This window comes from Melopsittacus undulatus, chromosome 4, assembly GCF_012275295.1.
Source record: "Melopsittacus undulatus isolate bMelUnd1 chromosome 4, bMelUnd1.mat.Z, whole genome shotgun sequence".
Lineage (NCBI taxonomy): Eukaryota > Metazoa > Chordata > Aves > Psittaciformes > Psittaculidae > Melopsittacus > Melopsittacus undulatus.
This window is the reverse complement of record NC_047530.1, coordinates 99,993,587-100,017,472: the sequence shown is the minus strand read 5'-3', so window position 1 is coordinate 100,017,472 and position 23,886 is coordinate 99,993,587. Positions and strand designations below refer to the sequence as shown.

The 23,886-nt window shown below is 41.0% G+C and overlaps 1 protein-coding gene across 1 annotated transcript in view; it reads right to left on the bottom strand.

Annotated features, from left to right (window-relative positions):
- Positions 1 to 646: 646 nt before the first annotated feature.
- Positions 647 to 23,886, bottom strand: part of SORCS3 (sortilin related VPS10 domain containing receptor 3) — a 298,778-nt gene continuing 275,538 nt past the window's right edge. Inside the window, exons 19-27 of the mRNA XM_034062014.1 lie at positions 22,407 to 22,593; positions 19,296 to 19,429; positions 14,418 to 14,541; positions 11,631 to 11,743; positions 9,592 to 9,723; positions 7,642 to 7,741; positions 5,648 to 5,753; positions 1,319 to 1,479; positions 647 to 723 (exon numbers count right to left, since the gene is read on the bottom strand). Coding sequence (XP_033917905.1) covers positions 659 to 723; positions 1,319 to 1,479; positions 5,648 to 5,753; positions 7,642 to 7,741; positions 9,592 to 9,723; positions 11,631 to 11,743; positions 14,418 to 14,541; positions 19,296 to 19,429; positions 22,407 to 22,593 — 1,122 coding nt within the window. The 3' untranslated portion in view covers positions 647 to 658. The remainder of the gene's footprint in view (positions 724 to 1,318; positions 1,480 to 5,647; positions 5,754 to 7,641; positions 7,742 to 9,591; positions 9,724 to 11,630; positions 11,744 to 14,417; positions 14,542 to 19,295; positions 19,430 to 22,406; positions 22,594 to 23,886) is intronic.

The window sequence follows — 23,886 nt, the reverse complement described above, 5'->3', positions numbered from 1 at the left end:
GGGGTTTGGGCTGCATTCATAAACTCAGGCGTGCTCCTTCACTGCTTGTGGTGCTGTCCCCTCCAGCCAATCTACGGTCCAAGATGTGTGTTTGCTCTGATGTTTTTTTCCCTTTCTCAGCAGTCAACAGTGCCAGAGGGTGACTGAAATTAAAAGCAATTAAAAGAGGCAAGATCCCGCAAAAAGCTGAGACATGCGTGTCATTGGAAAGCTATGGCTGTTGTTACATTGCAGAGCCTTGTCCAGCAACCCAGCCTGAGCCCTCCGGGACAATGAAATAGCTGATTCATGAGTTATTTTGAAAAAGGCTGAAAAGGGACAATTTACCTACAACGTGTTGCCTAAGGTACTATACCTGCCTGTTTAATTTGAATACTTAATTCCCATTCTGTATTTAACAGGAGGCTGGAATTCAAATCCTAGTGCTCACTTGACTTGTTCTTTTTTTTTCTTTCTAATCTGATGAGTATTCCTAAATATTAAGAACCCCTGCTATTTATGAATGCAGCCCTGGTAAACAGAAAAAGCCCACCCCACCCCCTCCCAAATGATAATAATGACATATAACTCTTTCTTTTTTTCATAATAATAATAATTATAACAATAATAATTACAAATAAAAAATCAGAAATGTTGTAGACCAAGTGGATTCTCAGTATTAAACACTAGTGCAGTTGGGGATTTCCTTTGTGCTTTCACTGTTGGCAATTGTTGAGATGCTTCCTGTGGAGGAGAAAATGGAGAAGAGAGTCAGGACAGTGGTCTTAACGGTTTGCTCTATATTGCTTCTCACTCCTTCTTAGGATATGGTTGTGTAAGTGTAAAGACAGAAAAAGTGCTTAAAAGTAGGACATCTTTTTTCCTGCATCTGCAATAAGCATGGAGCATGCAGAAAACTTGCTAATACAGCTCAGTTAAGCAGCAATAAACTCATTAAGCTATTAGGGACATATTCAATTATAATGGTAGCACACCAACAGCGGAAGCTTGGTTCAGCTGATTCTTCTGAGGGTTGGGGGAATTTGGGATGCCTTCACAGGAGAAACAGGGTCATGAGGAGGCATAGGTGTGAGCAACAGCTATTACTACTATTGCTGTTTCCAGGTTTCTATTTGGGTCATGTACCACTGTGAGAAAACCTGAAGAACTGTAAGAAAAACTCCTTGTTACCATGTTGCAGAGAGAGATTTGCTCCCTGTCTCAGTGCCTCAGGCTTTGCTTGTACCTGGGGTCACAGTGGGTGCCTCTCCTCATACCCCAATAACCAACACCTTTACCCAGACTGTGAAACAAACCCCAGCTGAGGGCTGTCTCTCACCCATCACTCGCGTGTCCATCTCTTTGTCCATCAGCTCATCGGGGTCTGTGAACTCACTCAGAGTGATTTTGGGGGCATTTTCACTTTGGCTGACAGAGCCAATCATTTCCTGCTCCTTGTCATGCTGAACTTGGGCATAGATGTTAATCCAAGGGATTTTCCTGTGCAAGAAAAGAAAATGGGGGGTTATATTTTGTAACACAGGGATTCTCAGCATGTCATTGACTAATCACACTGATTAAACTGAGACCAGTCCCAGAAATGCAGCCCTGACAGTGATGCAAATATCAGCTCTCAGAATGGCGAAAGCATCACAGTGAAGTTCAGCTCTGAAAGTGCCATTAGCATTCTAACAACAGCCTAAAGCCACTTGAAATCTCAGGCCACTGCCTTCCTATCCTGTGCTTAAAGTCTGTTCCAGCTGTAAACCTAAATGTTCTGGTCCCTGCCCTTTTAAATGAGAAGTCGTGCACACAGTGGATACTGCACCCAGCTCAGAAAGCAGCAATGGACTAAGCAGAATCAGCAGCAGTTGCCAACTCTCTCAGTATTTATTATATGATCAATGATGCATTGGAAACCAAAAGTAAAAATCAATTTGAGCACTACTATCAACTGAGAAAAAAAATGGTCTTACTTGCTTCTATTGACAGGCCCACACGGACTCAGTAAGAATTACCACATCAGAAAGAGTTATAAAGAATTGGTCCTGCCTCAGAGTACAGGAAGGACTTAGACCTCATAACACCCACCCAAAGTCTATTTGTTGCCATTTCATTGCAAAAACAGTTTGCCATGCTACACACAGATCATGCAAGTTTGCAGACACTTATTTTCCCTTGCTGCTCAGGAAGCCATGAAAGTGAAGGGGTTATTTCTTCTTCTTCCAAGAGAAGTTAACTTGGACTGCTAGAAAGATATTCTTGAAAGTCGGTTGGTTAGACAGATAGATAAGCCTAGCACAGATGGTTAGATAGGCCTAGCACAGATGGTTAGATAGTAATCTCTGGAGGAATGCAAGTTTAAAATGAGAGAACTGAAAAGTAATGTGTTAAGCATCACAGGGATTGCTAGGATTATCTGTGTGTAGTTGCCTGTGGGAAGGTGACTGACTAGTTTTGCTAATGCCCCTAAAAGGACTTTATGCTATGCAGTCCACACTGCTAAAATGAGGAAAATTCAGAGAATGTTTTCAGTGTCTTAAAGCACACAGGAGAGAGAAAGAAGCATTCAAAGGAGGCTATATAAAATACCATACCTTTATGCTAACTTGTCTGCTGTCGAATATGTCAGAGATTGAAAGCAGTGGAAATTGCCTTAGCTCTCATTAATTCAATAGACCTATGCTGATTTTACTCCAGCAAAGTTCTGTCCTCAAACGTCTCGTGCTATTGGCTTGATTTGACATTCTGTTCTTAACCAGCAGCAAGTCAGGACATACTTAGGATGTTTAGCAACAGTTAACAAACTGCATATTTTTCTCCCTGCCTTCTACCCTTTCTTTTTAACCTTCAGGCATGCCTTAAAGCCACTAGAAGATATAGATATAAGCACTACACAGAGAATGCACATGTTGGATGACAGAGGACAAATGCATTCCTATAGGATTTAAGTGTCTCGAATACATCTGGAGGTGTGTAGACATGTGGACATGAGAACAAGCCTGGAGATACTGGAAAACTTGGTTTTGCTTCCAAACAATGGAGTGGTAGAGAAGTGAGAGTCTTCTGAGGAAAGGTGAGAAAAGTTCTTTAGAGTTGTGAAGCAGAGAGCCTCCAGGTACTCCAGAGAGTTAGGGTAAAAAGAAACCAAGACAGCTGTACATATGTGCATCCATACACACACACCTAATCCTGCTGTGCCTTCCAACATAGGTGGCCACAATGTCCTATTGTACACCTTGGAGCACAAGTGCATGCACTCACACTCCTGCATTCCTGTCCCAAGACACACATACACTAATTGCCCAATAATTCACCACCCATACACATATAATATTTACCTGTTATATGCTCAACCTCACAGAAAAGAAACAATCTTTTTCAGATTATTTCCCTATTTTTCCCCCTTCTTTCCTTTTCTATCCAGACTCCTCAACACCTCTCTGGCAGCAGTGTTTGACATGCCTGCTGAGTCTATAACTTGATGGATTCACAATAAGGAGTCTGTGTGCAAACCCGAAAAGCACAGATTCTACAAAGTTTTAGAATTAAAAATTCATGGAGGCCCATGCTCTCCCCACAACCTTTTCCTGTAAGCAGCAGTTCTGTATCCAGGCTGGGATCATTGTTAGTTAGAAAAGTGCATATGTCTAAGGGACCTCTGCATCCCCGAGACCTAGAGGAAAGCTTTTGTTTTCACCTTCTTTTTCCATTAAGAATTGTTGCATGTTCTCACTTCTGATCCATTGAGCCAGAAGATTCAGACAGAGATGAAAAGCTGCTTCCTGTTCTAAAAAATCAAGCTGAGGACACTCTGGGTATCTGACTTAATTCTAAGCTTTGTCAGTTTGACCTGGGTTTGCTCTTTTTGAAATAAACTAAGCGGATGAGCTTTGGGCTAAGCAAAACTTACGCTTTAACTACCTTCCCCCTCACTCCCAATTTATGACACATTCAGTTTTCAGACAGATTTTAACAAGACAGGGTCTCACCAGCCCTGGAGCACAGCACTTGGCTGATGGCTTCTAAGCTCGAGCCTCAAGATGCAAGTAGCACAAGAGTCAGTTTTATGAGCTGTAGCAGCATAACATGACCTGGAGACTGCCAAAGCAAAGAGGAGTACGCAGCACCTCACTGCTTTCTGGCAGCTAGAATATACAGATCCTTTTTGGTAACTGAGTGGTGACCACACAGCCAAAGACATTAGGCCAAACCTAAGAAACTATCTCACCAAGACACAAAGAAAAGCACAATTTACAATGGGCTGCACCTACATCTTGACACATGTCTGAGACTTCCTTGCCTTCCTCATCCTACATCTGGAAGTGAGAGAAACCAGCAGCAGCTTTCCCAGCACATTATTAAATCAATGCCTTAAGCAAGTCCCGTGTTCCCATTCACCTGGGAACCTGTATCACACCTCCAGAAGCTGAGAGAGGATTTCAGTCTGCAACATGCAAGTCACACTGAAGGCCTGGAAATCTGCATCTGAGCAGATTCACATATATGGGTTCTCTGGATATTGTCCTGAGCCACTGAAGTCACTGAGGGCTTGGTAACAGATCTTGATGCACACAGGATCAAGCACTAGAAGCAGTGCAGCCCACTGATTTTGACAATGGTTAGTACAAGAGGTTAGAAATTAGGGGGGATTTGAACCTGGAGACTAGGATATGATACATCTGTCTTATCATTCAATTTTTAATATTGTTTGTATCCCACTATCATCATTAGACTACTCAGCTTACCTTGGGCTGCAGAAAAGCCAGAGAAAGAAACAGCTGAAATCTGGGCAAGAAAAAGCATAGCTTCCCAATTTGGAGGAACTACTTATGTCCAGTTTTAAGTTGTTGGAGTTTTATTCAAAATCAGACTCAACTTATGCTTCTAATACAATATTTTGCCACTGGACAGAATCAGGGCACATAGACCATTTAACACAGTAAGTACTGTACTGAATGCAAAATTCCTCCAAAGGAGCTCCATCTGCCTAAGATATATTCTCGAAAGGCAGCCCTTCAGCAAACAGGCCATTCTCATCCCAGTTTTGCCAGTTTTGTTTCACAGTTGGCAGCAACAAAGTGCCATGGGCCAGCCCAGGTCCTGCCTGGAGGCAAAAGGTTTATATTAACATCTGGCAAAGAAAAACTCAGCACAGATTCCCAAAGGCATTTTGATGCTTAACATAAAATTTTCTGGCTTTGAGTCTCCCACCTTTAACATAATCACACCTGTTCCTCTGCAAGACTAAACTATTCACTTTGCAAGATACAAATGAGATTCTGCTGCAGTAAGGCAGTTGGCCAAATGGATACAGACTGTATGAGGACATCCACTGTGTGTTTTCTCGACTAAGTCTGCGTTGTGTAACTCCATACTCCTTGAGCATACAGGGTTCCCATTTCTGATCTATGGTACAAATATATCTGCTGATGCAGGTCACAGTTTGAGTTCTGAGCTTTTAGTGATGTTTAAGAGCACTAGAGTTTGTGGTAGAAGGGCAGTAGATGGTCTTCTCTCTATATATGAGAAATAGGGAATTATAGTGATCTAAGCCTTAGGCCAGCATAACCTATTCTTCATCTGCAATCCAGGAACTGATCTGCCTAGATTTCCAGTAAACCACACAGTGCCTCTTCCTCCCATCCCCTGAAGTTTCTCAACTTACCTCTTGAATTTGTAGATTAAAAAAACAGCCAAGCCTACAAATACCACAGACAGCAACATCAGCATCGCTGAACTGCTGTGACCCGTGCTGGAATCAACAAGGGGTGCTGCAGGAGGAAAGGGAAAGCATTACAACTGCAAGATATTATTAGGGAACACATAACTCCCAGAGAGTTAAGCTTAACTCTGTCTTTGCTACATCTGCTTTATCACCACTGCATGATGCATGCTGTTTTTGCAAGACCAATCAGTAGGAAACAAATTGTTTCTCTTGTCCTTTGAAAGCAAAGCTCCTCTTTCAAGATAGTGCAGTCTAACATCTCTTAGTGAAAGGCACAGCAAGCCACAGTTAGCTGAATGGCTGACCACTCCTGTGATAGCACTCTGGGCTATTGCTTTTCAGCCTTTTCCAGAGACATGCCTAACGCATGTCTATTCCCCTTTGGAGAAGCTACTTCAGAGCATCTGTAAACAGCACGACTCCCATTTTCCAAAGACGTGTCTGTCTCACATGTGAGAGGAATCTTACATGGTGAGAAGCCTCAAGGTTCTTCCTTGCTTTGGACCTTAAAAACTTTTAAATTCAGTCGGTAGAGGAGCCCAGATCAATAATCCTGGACCCAAGCATGCACTATATTATAGCATTTTGTAGACTTGATCCATCCATTCTTGACATTGTCCTTAATGATGCACAAACGATTCTAAGTAGCAGCTGAGTGTTTTTCACTCTGCATAGATATTTGGGTTTGTTTTTTTACTGTTCTCTATTCCTTTTCTGTCACCCAGAAGATGGGACAGAGTCTATGCAAATAAGAGTCACTTTGGTTCCATCCCCAAATTTTCTCACCTAAGAGTCTGACACTGGCAGTATTCTGCTTCTATTGCTTCAATGGACTCTTGTGTAAATTGACTGACTGTCATTTCAGCTGAGTCAAAATACATGAGAATAATTGAGCACTGTAAGCTAATTCCACACTTTGCAATGTCTTACTAGAACAAACCCAGATTCTGAATCTGGAGTCTGCAGATATTTGGATTTCATTCACAGTTTTGCACATTAATTTATTCCAGCCTATTCTTATTAACATCTGACTCTCGGCCCCACACAACAGTCAGACGGTGAAGGTAAAAAGGCATTACCTGTAGCATAGATCATGAGCCTTGGTTTAACCCAGCTCTTGGCTCTCTGAGTCTCATGTCAAAAGAAGCTAAAGTGTATTATCATAGGACATGAATCCCAATCTTTTTGAGCCACTATCAGCAACATCATATGCACAAGATCTCACATTTCAGATAATGGCAAGGGTAAAAATAAATCCATCATCTCCTCTGTAGTCATCACTGTCTCAGAAATAGCTGAGAGCTTTACCCTAGGCTGGCCGAAATTCTCAGCAGTAGCTGAGAGCTTCATGCTACGGTGGTTTAGAGCAAAGAGGGTGATGAAGCTTAAAGTGACTACTCATTACTTTGAGCAAAAATGAAAATAAGTAGCATTGAAATTTAAATAAATTCTAATTTGTAGAAGTCAATATTCAGTATTTCCTGTAAGAGGTCTACATCTTCTTTTCATGACTATTTTGCCCCTATAAAGCTTCTTGGCTAGTCATAACATTAACAAACCCTTTGCAATAAGGATTTGATCCAATATCCATGATAGCAATACTCTCACTGAATTACACAGGTTCCCCATGAGGGTTTAATAGAACACCATTTGCCTGATTTTCTAAAACACTTGAAAAACATCAATGCACTAGTTAATTGAGCCATAGGGAACTCTTAAAGGGTACTTTTAATACTTGTACAAACTGGTGCATGAAGATGCCACTGCTGGATTGCTTTTCACAATTCCTGCTTCTACACAGACAATGTCTCAGCATGATCAATCCTATGTACCCCACTAGCACATACCAAACTGTGAGTGCTCTGACGTAGACTCATTCTTCCAAAGTTGAAGCCTCAAGAGAACCACAGCTATGCATTTGACTTCACACTCACCTAATGTTAACTGAGTGACATACACAACGACTTCAACACCGGGCTTCAGTTCAAACTGGACCAGGTTCTGGTTGAGAGCATTAAAAAGGATTTCTACCACCTGATGAAATAATAAGAGATATAGTAGTTACAGCATAAAAGACAACAAGTAAGTTCTGAAGAACACTCAGGAATGCATGTAGCCTAAGAATGGCGACTAACACCTCTTACTGGCTTCAGAAAGAAAGGGGAAGCGAGAAATGAGAGTGGAGAAAACCATGTACATGTGCTTTAGACAGAATTGAGTCATACTGCATACACATCTCCCTTACAGGACTTTTAAGACTCACACAGTGCACCATTCTACCTCTCCTGAGAAGTAAACTAAGAAAAGTTAACATTTTTTTCCTATATTGAGGGGGTAAAAGAGGAGTAAAAAGAACTAAAGATCTTTTCATCCTCCACAATGTCCTGTGAGTTTGATCTAATACACTTTGAAATCACTGACATACTTGCCTTTTATTGGTGGATGATGGAATTGATTTAGGTGGTCCAGCCTAATAACATTTCTTTACTCAAATAGGCTGTTGGGGATGAAACAATACAGTTTTGATGATTAATTGCAAACTTGCATATCTTTCCTTCATTTAGAAGAGGGCCCTTGGGCTAGGTTTATCCCTGGCTCAGCAACTCAGCTGTGCTATTTGGTTGCCTCAGAGCACATACCTGGCATGTCACACTGGAGCCTGAGTTTGCTAATGCCCAGTCTCCCGAGAGTAGTTCCAATTGTCAGGGCACAGCTACTGAGTAGTTCTGATGGCCAAAGGAATCTGAGTTGTAATCCAGGGCAGAGCTCCTCAAATGGAAGCCAAAACCAGGTGCCAAAGTACAACTGAGCAGACTGTCAAATAAAATTAGAGCACTAGAACTTCAAGCCTCATCGTCAGCTAGTCAAAAACCTAGTCTGAGCTGTCTGTATAATACTGATATATGAAATACTGGCAAAACAGCTTGCTTGGAGTGGATTTTAATATGGGTAGATCCTACTGAACAGGACAGAAATGACTCCAGGAAAATCCCTCCAAAAAGCCTTGCAAACCTTCCCACCACAATGCCCCTCTTATGCACACTCACCACCATAAATTTAAGAGGCGGGCTTTGCTAGCTTCCTAGAACAAGTGTAGTACACTGAGGGCACTGACTTTGCTCAGCAAGTGACAAGAGCTTCTACTGAATTCAGCAGTCCTCTGAGTTCACATTTAATCACTGAAGAGGTACTCCTCCAACAGTTACTTCAAGATGGGCTCTCACATAGCTTGCATCCAGTAAAAATGCCACATACAAGAACATTAGCTAAAACTAAGCAGCCTTTCCAGCAGTACTTCACTCCTTTGCCTTTATAAAAGCTGATGTAATCACTTGGTAATTCTACTGTGAAAGCTTCAGCAGACTAGTGCTGTTGCTCCTAGCTCTTCCCTTGCCTTCATACCACTGTTGCTATTCATCACTGTAATTACCTATTTATCTAAGTGGATGGATATTGTAACTTCCAACTATAGTTTGCACACGGTATTCGCTGCTGCAGAAAAAAGAGGTCTTGTTCCAGTGATATACGAGCTGAAGAGTTTAATGTATTTTTAGTAAACCTCAGTATATTACCTTGCTGCTTTGGCCTCTGTCTATTAGCATTCCTTCAGGGAGTAGAGGGAGTACGTATTAAAGGTTCCTTTGGCCATAACTACTTTACAAAGGACACACTACATATCTAGGAAGAACCACAGCTGGTAGACTGTGATGTGTCTCAGTGAAGTATTAGAAAAGCCTTTTTTTTTCTTTAATGCCATAAACTATACTGCCACAGTTCCAGATGATTCCAATTCCATTGTACTTATAGTAAGCAATTTCCAGTACTGCACAAGTTTAGTAGCCCATCTCCAAATGGTATGAATGTTTCATGAATCCTTTTCTTACTTGCTCCAGATCAGCCTCACTGCTTTTCCTCCTCTCTGTTGTGTTTTTATGGGGCAGTATGAAAAGTTCAGCAGAAGTAGGCAGCCCAGGAAATACAGCGACCAAGATCTGTTCATCAGGGATACCAGTCACCTAAAAGAAAAGTAAAAAGGAGGTTTCTAGCTGTTATTCTATTACTCATGTTTCCATTCACTACAGGTTACACTCTTGCATCAAATTGTTATTTACCAGTTCCAGTGTGGGTGCTGTGATCCTAATGAGCTGTTGTGACCATCTGATGAGTCAGAGATAGAGGTTTGGCTAATGGTTCACTCCACTTATACAAGCAAATGTAGTCTTGACAACACCAACACCCCCAAATCCAAAGATCTCAACGCCAAGTCCAAACCTACTATCTTTCCAGATCTGAATTTTCCATATAGTCCATCTTGCTACAAAAGAATTACCCAAAGTCAGATCCAGAGAGTCTGGCTCAGACTGATCACTGGTAAGTGTGAAACTAACAGGGACATATGAAAAAATTGCCTACAATCAACTTCCAATATCAGATTATGGGGTTCCACACTTGCCACACATGAATAACTTTATGACTCCAGTAGGAGACATTTTACTACTGGGGCTGACTGGGAGGGCTGTGCTAGCAACTGCTCAGTTTGCTGAACCAAGAGTCAGTTCCACACCTGACTCTCACAACTGTCTTACCATGACCTACACACTGAGGTCACTGTCCTCTGTCCCAAATCCAAGCTGTGCATTCCCAGTAGGACAGGAAGACTCTCCTCCCTCAGGAACTCTTGCTTTATGAGGCTAACCCCATTATCTCCCTGGGTTCTATCCACCTCAAGCTCCTTGGCTGCATTGCTGAACTGGAATGTATCAAAGGGACAGCCCATTCTTGGTGATATATCCTATAAGCACAGACCACCCGCTGTACCAAAATAGTCACAAAAGGATTATACATACAAGCAAGCACTTCTGCAGGATTTCTGCTGCTGTCTGTAACCATTCATAGTTCCAATCTAATTAATTTATTTTTTTTTCTGCAAGCTTGACTCTGAATACAGTAAAAGAGAGCGACAGTTTAAACAAATGAACTTTGTGTTTTCTCAGGATGAGAAAACAATCAAGGAAGCTCTTATAAACTGTGAATTCTGAGTGGGCTGCAGAGGAGAAAAGCTGAGCAGGAATGTACTTTCCTGGTAAAATTAATCAGCCTCTGTTTCTAAGAACAGCTGTAGCTGAAGGAAAAAAAAAAAGAAAAAAAAAGAAAAGAAAAGCAAGATACATTTTTGGCAGAATGTAAAAAACACAAAAGCTTGCCTAAATCTCCTGATTTTACACAAAACAAAAGTCTCTGGCTATTTGATATCATAAATTATTCTGTCTCCTTTCCTGCAAGTGAGTGTTGGTTTACATATTCTAATTAATCCCAAAGGAAGCTTCAGTATCTCCCACCCACAGAAGCCTTTCTTTGTCATGTATTTTAAAGGTAAGTGTATTTTCCCTTTGAATCCTCCTTTTTAACCCAATTGGAAAGGGAGTAGCGCTTTATAACATTCAGTAGTTGCTATGCTTAGACGCATGTGAAACTCCTGACTATTAGGAAGAGGTAAAAATATCTTCCTCATGCATCCAACATACTACAGTGTCTGTCTTCCAGGATGAACTGGATCGGCTGTTTAACAACACACAGTAATACTACCCAAACGTTTGGAGCAGAAAACAGTAGATACTGTGATATCAATTTGGCAAAAAAAGAATAATGATACTATTACAGTCTAGGATTTGTAAAGTCCTCGGGGATATTATAAGCTAAAAAGCACTGCAGAAACATTAATAAAAGCAATTATAATATTTCCACAAATTTCCCAATATAGTTTGCCTCTGCAAAAATATCCAAAATATTAAGCTTTTTATCTATTTAGAATGATAGCTTCATTATGGCTGTTCTTTCCCATTCTTCTAAACTAGCATGTTGGAAAACTGCATGTGTTAACAGCCTTCTCAATAGTATTACCGATAAGGAAACAGATGTTCACCTGTGCTAGAGCTCTCTTGATGACTTTGCCAATGTCTTGTCTCCATTCGGGGATGTCAGGGTTATGGTAGTCCAAGTTGGGAGAAAATGACAGGAGCTGAGATTGGAAGTACTCTGGAATAGAAAAACAGTATTTATGGGAAGATTAAATGGGCAGTGTTCAGGGTAGAGCCAAGGGTGCAGAAGACAACAGGAAGACCATAACTACATTATCTTGAAGCAAGAGAGAGCAAAGGCTGAAAGAAGAAAAAGGGGCTGGCTAACACTAAGCAGGACAGAAAGCTTGCAAGAAAAGAATTTTTATAACAGTTATTATAAAGGACATTCTGCCCTAGTGCCAATTTGTAGCTTTTCCAAGAAGAAATGGAAGCAAAAACGAGAGGATGCCTTCCCTTCACAGTGCCTCTGGGCTTTGTAACTTTGTCACTCAGCTTCATCAGATACTGCTTACGAGGAAGTTGACCAGTAAAGAAGACAGCATCTGTCTGAAATCTGGAAGGTCTGTGCAGTTGCATGCACTGTGCTCTGCAGAGCAAACACTTACTGTAAGTAATGTTTTCAAAAGCAGGTATTATCTGTTTGCACTCCTAGAGGGAAGCCATGAGTGGTTAATACCCCAATAAATCAGAACCCAGTGGTGCTAATGACTGGCTAATCAAGCAATGGCTATTCATGAAACACTTTGAAATTACTTCCTAATTGACTGATTGCAGGGAGGAAGAAAAACTTCCTAGACTTCAAATACAGGAAAAATTATTTTTTTTCCAATTCCAACTCTCCCCTCTGGTGTCACCAGAGACCAAGACATCTGGAATCCTTACAACAACTGTGCACAAAGGATTTGGGCCAGTGGGTGACACAGATCCAGGCTAGGAATCACACACGGATATAAGTTCTCTCTTTTCTTTTTTTGGAGATGTGCTGTGCCTCCTCTTGAAGCACCTGATCTCCAGACACTTCCGTTAAGTACCGTTAGCCATTTGTAAGAAGGTACCAGTTTTAGATCCAGAGAAAGCAGCAAGAGTATTAAAATGGAAATCCACAGACTAGCAGGGATGTGGCAGCACAGCATTTATGTTGCATCTTTTGAAAGGTCTGTTCTTTCTTGTTAGATTGTGCAGTATATTTTTAAATAAAAACCAAGGAGAGAAAGGAAACTTTCTCAAGTTTTGAAGGCTTAACCCAGAACCTGATATATAATGCCTTTGACTTTTGAACCCTCTGTGCCATGTCCAGTTTGTTTTTTGAGCAGATTCTGGTCTGTTAATCACAATGTAAGAAGCCCCTGAGTAGATCTCTTCCACTGTTAACACCAGAAAGTCATGCCTTCCAGCATAGGGCCATAATAACACAGGACAAAGATGAGTATTCAAATTTAGCAGAGTGCATGTTTACCAAGGGTGTTACTTGTTTACATACTCAGACTTGATGTGACTATCACTGAAGGTCTAGGAGGACTCCTTTCTTAGACTAGGTCAATCTGCAGCATGGTGCTGTACAGGACTAGTTGGACATTCTAACTGGATTAATTTATCTTTGTGATAAAGCCCAGAGCTTTGTTTCTTTTAAGCAGAATGGCAAAATTTCTTACGAAGCGTTTAAAAACAGAAAGTGAGGAGTGCTCTGTGGGACCTACTGGGACTTGCCATTGATCATCTGTGGTGATGCCCCTCAGATACTCTTGATTAAGGTTTATTCCAGCAACTAGTGGAAAGATGCAGGTTTCCCAGAAGTAAACACTAAATTTGCAATGCTCAAAATGATCAAGTAGAGGGCTACTTACATTTGATAATAGAAAGTTTAGGTATTACTAAGTCATATTAACAAATTATTAAACCCCTATTGCATTTCACAGCCAGGCAATCAATAAATATCTATTTAGCTGGTTGTTAAATCTGAGCATACAGCTTTCCAGACACCAGAAGGACATTTATTTATATTTGATTACTGAAACCAGACACAGGTAGTTCAACTACACAGCACAACCTGAGTTATTTGAAGCCCAGGTCTCTCAAGAAAGCCTGCTATCTAAAGAAAAGCTTGCCCTCAAATGCTGGATGCCAATAAGTGGATGAGGAAAATGAAGACTAGCCCAGGAAATTATTCTCTGGAGAAATCTCAAAGTCCTTGACAAAACTGCTGAGACAGCTCTTCCACTCAGCCTTTATTAAGCCCTAAAGAGGGTAAGCTCTGTGGTCTGACAAAGGGTGCTTTTTTGAGCCCATGACATGCAGATACTCAAGAACATATCAAAAATTACCCACAGGAAAGTCCAGTGGACAGTCAGACCTCCAGCTGTGGCATAGAAGATGGGCAGAGATACCACCAACAAAGTAATTTCTGTCCCCTGTTTTCCAGACCCTTGATGTTCTATGCAGTCACTCCTTACTGTTGTAAAGAGACACACCAGCTGTATTGAGGCTACCTTAATGCTCCACTATGACTACTTTCCACAGCTAGGAAGCAGAGGGAAGGCAGTCTGGCTACAACTCGAATTGTACTTTTTGTTTTAGGAGTTCCCAGTCAGTGTGTACCAACACACTGACAGACAAAGGAGACATCAGCCATTTTAGTACAGTGCTGAGTGTACAGATTTGGCTACTTGCCCCATCCAATTCACTTCTGTGTTTTGTGATCATGACACGAGCTACTTTGTTTACAGGTTGTCTTCAGAGGTTCCCCTAGGCACTGGAGTTCAGACAATTCATTTTGGTTCAACAGCAACTGACAACCTGTTCTTCACCTCTAGATACCCCCCTGAGATATGACTGTCAAAGATTGAGAGTACCATGCACTGCGATCTCCTTGGTGTCTTGGATGAGGGTGTTGCCTGCAGCAACTTGCACAGTGACAGTGTTCATCCCCTCCACAGTGAAGATGTGTGAGATGCTGCTCTCCAAGGTGATGAGGGGCTGCAAGAGGTTAAAACACAGATGGCAATATCAAAATCAGGATGAGATTTACTTGGGATCACAACATGCACCTGACTAATCCACCAAGCCACGACATCCTTCCCCCCGATAGGAATGGTGCTTCAAGCTTGCGTGATCTGCTGTCCTGACTGTGGCCCAAACACTACCCAGTGAGAACTCCCTGTCCCATAGACAAAGGTTTCTCTCGCTTCAGTAGATGCTTCCTGAAATATTCTTCCACTGAACTGCAACCCATTATGCTATGAATACCTCAGTAGAGCACAGTCAGCAACTGCAGATTTAGTGCTGCAGAAAACAGTGTTGTACACACACATATACGACACATTCACCACAGTTGCTGTATCAGCTGCACAAACCACACCATCCAGCTCAAAGCAGCACTGAACATAAACCAAAGATGCAGACACTTCTTCAAACAATTCATATTGTCCATATTGTTTTTATGAGCACAAATCCATTCACCTATCTGAAAGCAACTCTGCTCAGGTCAGAGTGAGGGCACCCAGCATTGCCCTGTTCATACTTTGAGCATGTAAGATAGCTCCAACCATAAATTGTAAACAGATACTAACAAGGCTGAAAGCATGGCTTAACACCTCCTGACAATGCTGCCTGAATATGGCTGAATGGTTGACCTGAATTTAGCTGAGAGAGACCTGGCAGAGAAAGCTCACTTTATCTCCATCTCCCCAGACAAAGACCATCCTTGATATCATTAAAGCTCTTCTCTTTACACAGGAAAATCTCACACTGATACGTATCTAGATGGGAAAAGTGCACCATATTCAGGAAAAGAGATTTGTATATAGATGTATTGGGTTTATGTGGCAGGGTTTCAGTTGCTTCTGTGACAAGCTGCTAGGAGTTTCCCCTGTGCCCAACAGAGACCATACCAGCTCCAAGATGGACCCGCTGCTGGCCAAGGACAAGCCCACCAGTGATGGTGTGAGTGCATCTGGGATAACATAGTTAAGAAATACAGTGGGAAAACCCAATACAGCTTTGAGAGAAACAGCTGCCCAGCTCTGCAGACACCACAGTCAGTGAGGAAGGAGGGAAGGAGCTGTTCCAGACACCGGAGCAGAGAGGAGCCCACACTGCAGCAGGTTTGTTGCAGGTCCTGTGACCCTACGTGGAACCCATGCTGGAGCAGTCTGCTCCTGAGGGACTGATCCCCATGGAAGGGACCCACGCTGGAGCAGTTCATGAAGAACTGCAGCCTATGGGAAGGACTCACATTGGAGAAGCTCATGAAAGACTGTCTTCTGTGGGAGGGACCTCACACTGGAGCAGGGAAAGAGTGCAGGGAGTCCTCTGAAGAGGAAGGAGCAGCCAAAACAACATGTGATGAACTGACCACAATCCCCATTCCCTGTCTCCCTCTGCTGCTTGTGGGGAGGAAGGAGAGAGATCAGGAGTACAGTTAAGAAGGGAATGGAAGGGGGAGAAGTTGGTTTAAAATTTGGTTTCAATTTCTAATTATTTTACTCTGATTTAATTAGTAACAAACTCATTTCTCCAAGCTGAGTCTGTTTTGCCTGTGATGGCAACTGGTGAGTGATCTTTCCCTGTTCTTATCTCAATCTGTAAATGAGCCTTTTGTTGAATTTTCTCTTCCCTGTCCAGCTGAGGAGGGCAGTGATAGAGCTGCTTTGGTGGGCACCTGGCATCCAACCAGGGTCAACCCACCACAATTGAAAATCAAAGATCTAGCCTTTTGCAGTGCCATTGATCTGACAGCTGGTCTATAGACAAATCTCTTGGTTTAGATTGAACTATTAAAATGGAAATAGTGATACCAGTTTCCATTAAAAAAGCACACAGAGGTCTAAGAGCACAGATGAAGCCATTGTATGGGACATTGCTATTGTCCCTTCACTACGCTGCCAGTTTGTTTCCAGAGGAAACCCCTAAGCATTCACTTTTCAACTCTCACATTTCATTCAACAGACTGCCAACCTGCCTGTGCTTCACAGCAGGGGCCATACACAGCATTTTCATAGCCAAATCAAAATTTCCACTGGCACAGGCCAGACTGGCAAACACATTTCCCTCCCTGCAGAAAGACACCTTCCTTTGATCCCTTCATCATGAGCTGAAAAAGCAGTAGGAAAAAAAGAAAACCTGAACAAACCTGTTTGATCATATGGGACCCACAGATCAAGCTGGCAAGGACGACAGTGTGTGCTAGCCCTGGAGACCAAGCTAATGTATACTGAGGTATACACTCACCCTGCACGAGCAGAATGGGCCTGTATCAAACTGCAGTGATACTAGCAATCTTCCTGGAGATTACAGGATGTGATTCTGTGCAAAAGCACATAAGAGGAGCCTGTCTGGCCTTTAAAATGATAATTTTGGTTTTTTGAATGTGTGTATGCTGGACATTCCATTACCATGGATGATTTCACCTCCATCATGGAGTTTTAACATTCAGCCAACTCCTTAATTTTAATTCAAGAACCAAACCTGGAAACTAACTCTAAATTAAATCAAGTTGTTTAAGGTTCATTTACTCAAACCTATTAGACAGCTGGGCACATTTATTAAACTGGACCTGTGTTAATGCAACCAAATTTGCCTTTGGGTATACTGCAAAAATTATCACAGTTGAAATTCAGTAGAATGGTTCCAGCAGGGTGGGGAGGACAGCAGAAGAGCCTCAGCCAGGTCATCTGAGTCTAAGACAACATTTGCCTGTGCAGCAGCACAGAGTACCTGAGCTGCAGAGTGACACAAGACACATCTGGTTCTGTCTGGGATGCCTGTGGGCTGATCAGAAAAAGAAGCTGCAATTCCTCAGCATGGAACTAGAATTTATCACCTAATACCAGCCACTGTGCACGTTACACACCTCATCCTTTAATTCATACACAAATCAGTGTCCACGTGTACTTTGAGCACCACAGTCTGCCTATGAGAGGGCACACAGAAGAATCTGACATGTATATTAAACATCCTGAAAGGAATTTTGATGTGATGCAGACTCACGTCCTGAAAAAAAGGTAGATGCTGCTTTTATATCTATATCCTTTGCCGTATTTTTGTCAGAGCTGAAGTTTAAGTACATTTCATGAGGTAGCTGGAGACAATGCTTTGCAAAGAATGAAAGGTGCTCTGGGTCTTTGATTTGGCCACAGGTAAGTGGCACTATCTTTACTAATCCACACCTCAACATATTTCAGCAACACATATAATTGCCCCTAGGTATCATAAGGATCAGCTACTCCACATACAACCATGTCCAAAGCACACTTATCTGTTTGTACTCAGTTGCCTGAACGTTAAGCTAGAAGATAAAACAGATAACTGATCATATTTAGAACCCAGTTACAAGCACCATGGGAGCTGCACAGAAATCTTCAAAAACACCATTATTTTGCTCTACTATTTCTAGATTACTTTTTTATTTCAAAAAATCTTTTTTAAGGTTGTATTCACAATCAAATCCTATATGAAGGACAAAAACAATAGCAGGAAAACTCTGACACCCGAGACACACTGGAGGGCTTAAGCAGATGATCAAGTTACCAGTATCTAAATTGTCTCAAATGTACTTTAATGGCTATCCACATGCGTGCACTGAGCCAAAAATATCTGAACTGTAATATGATTTTGCATCCCTCTGTTTCAGTGCAGTATAAACTATTTGTCATTACCTGATACTTGCCACGGACTAGTACTTGTCATGGACTAGATGCGCCTATTCACGTATTTGCCATATCTCAGTTAGGGCACAGCAACTTCCCAAGTTATTGTTCCTGAGCTCTTTCAGTGCCTCAATTATGAGTGAGTTCTCATAATCACAAAAATAGGTGAACTCTTACAGTAAGCTTCCTAATTTGATGTTAAATTCAGGTAGATAAAGCACTTACTGTTGGGTTTTTGTTTTTTTCCTGCTACTGTTGGTAGCTAGGGTAAGAGGTTAAAATGCAAACAGCTGTGTCAAAGAGAAAATAAAATACTTGTGTGCCTGCTATTTTTTTATCTCAAGTTTCATATTTCATGTAAAATCCTCATTTTTGTCTACTGTGATCTCACCTCAGTGCACACCTTCAATTTCAGTTCAATAATGTAGACAATGATGTGACCTAAACTGCTTTTGCAAATAACACCAGATAGTACATTTCAAAATTATCAGCTGTACATTTCACAGCTGTAATAATGGAGGACAGTGCCTGTGTCAGCTGTCTCATTCCTAAAGCCTACAATAAAAACTTTAGCTAATAAGCAATAGACAGTAGACAGGGGTGGACACAATTCATTGAGAGTCTAGTTTCAAATTCTAGATACAAGTGGTTATTTGCACACCAACAGTTTTAAAGTATTGTGTTGGAATCCAGCATTATATACTGCATACTAATGGAACCCCCCCCTGGTTATTTGAACACCATCAGTTTTTAATAATGTGTTGAAAGCCATTATTATCCATATATAGTGGTATATGATTCAGTTAAGTTGTAAGTGAGCACTGGTAATAACAGTGGTCTTTAAAGCTCAATAGGGCTGGTAACAACCAGATGTAAAAATGTAATGACTCCTAAAATCAACACAAGACAGGAGGAAATAAACTCACAAAGGTTGGAGTTCAGATTATGACAACCCTTTTTAAATAAGGAATAAAACTAAAAAACAAAACAAGAAAAAGCAGGACATTTTTATTAGATCTGAGAATGTTTCCTGTCTGGTACAACCAGCTTAGAAAGTAAAAATGAGCTAAAAAGCATCTGTACCTTGGTGCTGTTACCAAACCACCAGAAGTAGGTAAGTGTGCCTGCCTGGCTGGGCCAAACTACTGCAGTAATGTTGACATCCTTATTTCTGATGGCAACAAAGGGAACACTCAGTTGGACATGCTCCACTGGACCTGTGGGAAGAAAGACTTTATTATTAGGGGCTTTGAGTTAAATCCTCCCTGCTCAATCCTGAACAGCAAGGATCTTTCCTTTAAATAAATCAAATGCCTATTGTCAGCTGTGAGACTGTATTACAGCAATACAAGAGAATTTCAGCAGTCAGTAAGCAACAGAAAAAGATACCAGATTACTTCTGGTGATCATACAATGTTATTCTCACTCTTAATTCTAGCAAAGCTGGAAATGCATTTTCCACAGTGCTAATTTCAGACGAGGTCAGCACCGTGTGTAGAGGAATTTTTCAAATGCAGTTTGAGGGAGAACAACAAACTGGCTTTCCACTAGATAGGGCAAGCTGCTATTGAAAGCCTGAGGGATAGAACATGAGAGAGGAAGGTGTTTTCTTGACAATATCTACTGAGCTAACCAAAATTTGTGGGAAAACAATTTGATCCAAGGTGTCTCATATTTGATTATATATAAGGCACTTATGATTTGATTAAATACACTATGTCTTCTTTTTTTTTTGTTGAAAGTGTCCAAAAGAAAGATCCATGATTTCGGTACACCTTGGTATCTTTGTGACTTTGGCTTGACCTTGAGAAGTCTTTGAGCAGTCGGTTGCCATTAGGAAAAAGTCATGAACTGTTTGAAACAGGTGTCCATTGGCATATCAAAGAGCTTAAATATCAAAAGTTTTTTTCCGAAAGGCTTAGAAAATACTGCAGTTTCAATGTCAAGTTGTGTCTAACGAATGTGAATGTCCAGAATGAGTCATGTGCAAGAAGTCCAGAATTAAGAAGTTAGTTCCTCACTAGAAAAAAAAGTGCAAAAAATAGTGAGGTTTTGTTTGCTAGCTTATTTAAAGATTCTACTATCTCCACTGTTTTATTTCTTATTTAATTTTTTGGTTTACTAGTACTAAATTTCAGTTGATAACAGCTGTACATAAATTAGAGTTACAGGGTCTTTCTGGATGGTACTTTTTAAAACACAGCAAGCTGATAGACTATCACTGTGAGAAGGAAAGCATAAAACAAAAGATAAAGAAATTAGGGTTTTTTGTTTTGTTTTGTTTTTTAATAAAACAGTAATTTTGGGAAGCAGGAAATTTGCTGGTTTTAACTGAGACCATCTTCTTGTGTTACCTCTCAGCTCTTCAAGCACAAAATAGAGACATTAATCACTTCTCAATTTACTTGGTATTACAAGGATTCTGGAGACCAAGAGCTGTTCTTTTACCTCCACAACATACACCTCCAAGTAGACTGGGCATCTATTCTTGCTTTTGGCTCCTTAAAACTTCTTTCCCCAAAGCCTTTCTCAAGGGGTCTCTACCAGCAAGACATTCCTGAACTCTGCTCATAACAGTACTCTGGGTTCCCAAAACCAGCAGATTCCCCAAAATACTTTGTGGCAGTGCATGTAAGAGGAAAACCACTAATATCTTTATTTCCTCTAAATGAAGAGATGAGCATCTTGACAGCAGATTCCAGAAAGGTGAAATGTTGACTGATCACTAAAAAATGTACAGGGTAGAAAAATTATGTTGCTTAAAGCCAATGAGTTTCTTCTTCCTGTTTTTTTTAGCACAGGATCCCAGCACCAGACAGATTGTATAATAAGGGTAATTTATATAGCAGGCATTTTTGTTTGTACACTTGAGATTCAAGGTCAAACCTTCTATATTGACTTGCACATCAAAATATATTAAAAGTTGAGTAATGAAGTATCATTTTATTTCATTGTTAGCATGAATGTAAATGCTTCCTTGGAGATAATGCTAATAAGTTGGCCATCTAAGAATGCTATAAAATTCAAAGGAGACATTTGAGAGGCTGAGGAAGAAAACGGTAGAGTAGCACAACCAGGCCAAGTAACTGTCCCTTGTATTTTGTTCTAAAATCCTCACCATGAAAAAGCAGTTCCTGTGAGAAAAATCAGATAATCCATACAAAGCTGGTTGTTATTACCAGGTAACCATCATTTTTGTCAGCTAATGGCCCAAGGTGAATGAAAAAACAGTTAATGCTCTAATAACAGGTTGTTAAATGCAGCCATGATTGACTTTGAGGGAATTATGAGCATAATAAAAGCTTCAAGGAACATTGATTCCTTCACACAGGGAGCCTGAAATTAAAAAGAAGAAAATGGTTCTTGAGTTTTGGAAATTTCTGACTTGTTTCTTTCCAGCAGAAAAGCACAAAAGATAGATGGACTAGAAGGCATTGACAGGCTAAGGGGTAACACAGACCTGGCTGTGAACACCATTAGGGGCAAAACCATTTAAGTATGTATAAACACACTCAGAGCTCTCTGCACAGGAGATCTAGTAGTCTGGGAGCAGGACAAAGAACTGGAATCCTCCTGATCTCATCCTGCATTCCGCACCCTCTGTTCTCTTCTGTGCCTTTGAGGAGCCAGATCTGGACTCTATATCCAAGTCTGCTCATGTGACAAGTGGAGGGAAATTGCATTGATCTACCAAACAGGAGGGAAAAGTCAGGGATGTATGTCACTCACATGAAATATGAAAAGTAGCTCATCAGCCTTCGGTACATTCATATCCCAGGAAACATGTTCAGCATAATGCTTTTCTTTAATGAGCACTGTAAAGTCCCAAATCCAGAATAATGGACTCAAGATTAATCTAAACCTCTTGGTATTAGAATTGTATTCAAAACACACATATGGACTTTGTTTCAGAAATTTTTTGGTCTCTGACCCCTTCAGAAAACCCGAAGAAACGTTTTCAAACCTTTCTCTTTGAGGACTGAAAATGTACTTTGTTAAAATAAACTCCCCTTCCTCTTCATTCAATAACGTTAACTTAATACGATAGAGGTATTTAAAAGTCCAAGCCTCTGGACAAGCACAAGCTGCATATGTAGGTGTGTTTGCATTTATTCTTAGGCCCCACTGAAGTTGCGGAGATTTTCAGTAAGGTCATGTTTTCACTCAAGGAATCTAGCAGCTGGAAACACTTACAGATCACATGCAGGAAGAGGACAGCAGTGTCAGAGCCCAGGCTGTTCTCTGCATATGCCATCACCTGAAAGATTCCAGAGCTCTTATAGACATGCCGGATGCCATCCTCAACAGGGCTGAAATTAGCATAGGACACTGCAATGCCATCTCCAAAATCAAGCTGAATATTTGTCCTTTGGGGATCACCCTGCAACAGAGAAGGTTGGATTAGGAAACTGAGCTGATAAGAGTGATTTATATTACTCTCCATCCCAGTTCTCAGTTCCATTTCATTAGCATACACACAAACTCATAACTTTACCCAAAATGCCTAGCTTTGTTCCGTCAGTCCCCAAAGTAGCCAGACTTAAATCAACACTGGCTAATTATACACAAGCAATGCTTAGAATAGCTGAACATTACACCTGTAAAGAGACGTTATCTCATCGTCTTGAGTTTAGAGATTTTGAGAGGGTAGATCGCTAATAGTGCATATATCAAGGGGACCATATCTGAATCATCTCATACAATGAATGGTTGAGGATTATGTGTCACTGAGGTGGCCAGGGCTTTGCACAGCCTTTCATTGAATAGGTGGTGTCCAGCAAATACCTCCACCAGAGGCAAAGAGGTGGGAGGCACCACACTGATGGTAGGCCAGATGCTAACTAGAGAGTTATTCCAGCATGCACATGGGAGCATCAGAAATATTCTTGATACAAAACAGTGGTTGAAGTGGCTCTCCAATATGTCCTGAAGAAACAGAACCTAGTCACTGAGATTCTCTTAGTCTAGTCTAAGCTAGTTTTCCAGGCTTCCTATATAGTCAGTGAAAGAGAAATAAAACCAGCAACAGAGCCACATATCCCAACCAAAGATAACTGAGACAGGTAACATGAACCACCTTCTGCAAATATCTGTCCTTGTACCCTGATGACAGAGAGTCTAGATGTCTAGTTTCAGCCAGACATGTAACTTCAGGGTGGCTGAATTTATACAGGTTGGGTCTCACACTGAGGACTGTCAGTTTTTGTCTAATGTCAGTCACTGCAGAGATAGGGCCTGGATACACATGAGAATGAAATAGATGATGAGAAAAATCCCTTCTAGGATTACTGTCAGTGACATCTATTAAATGAAGGAGGGAACAGCAGACAAGGGATTCTAGCATTGCAGATATTGTCTAGAGGCAGCAGCTGTGCTGTTTTAATTTAAATCATGCGTTAGAGCACTATACGTGAACTGTAGAAGTGTCTGTTATTTCAGTTTCTTGGAGCCTTACTTTATACTTGTTCCCAGCTGACTAAAAGTAACACAAAAAAGGCTAATTTAAACACAGCTAAACCCCACTGCAGTGATTTCACTAAACTGAAATAAAACTACTTCTCAGATTAAATCTCTCTAGCTTTCTGCATATATATAAGATGTGCTGGCCCAAGTAACTTCCTTTCATGAAAAGTCTCCACTATATTCACTATAGGTGAAGAAGATACCACTACGT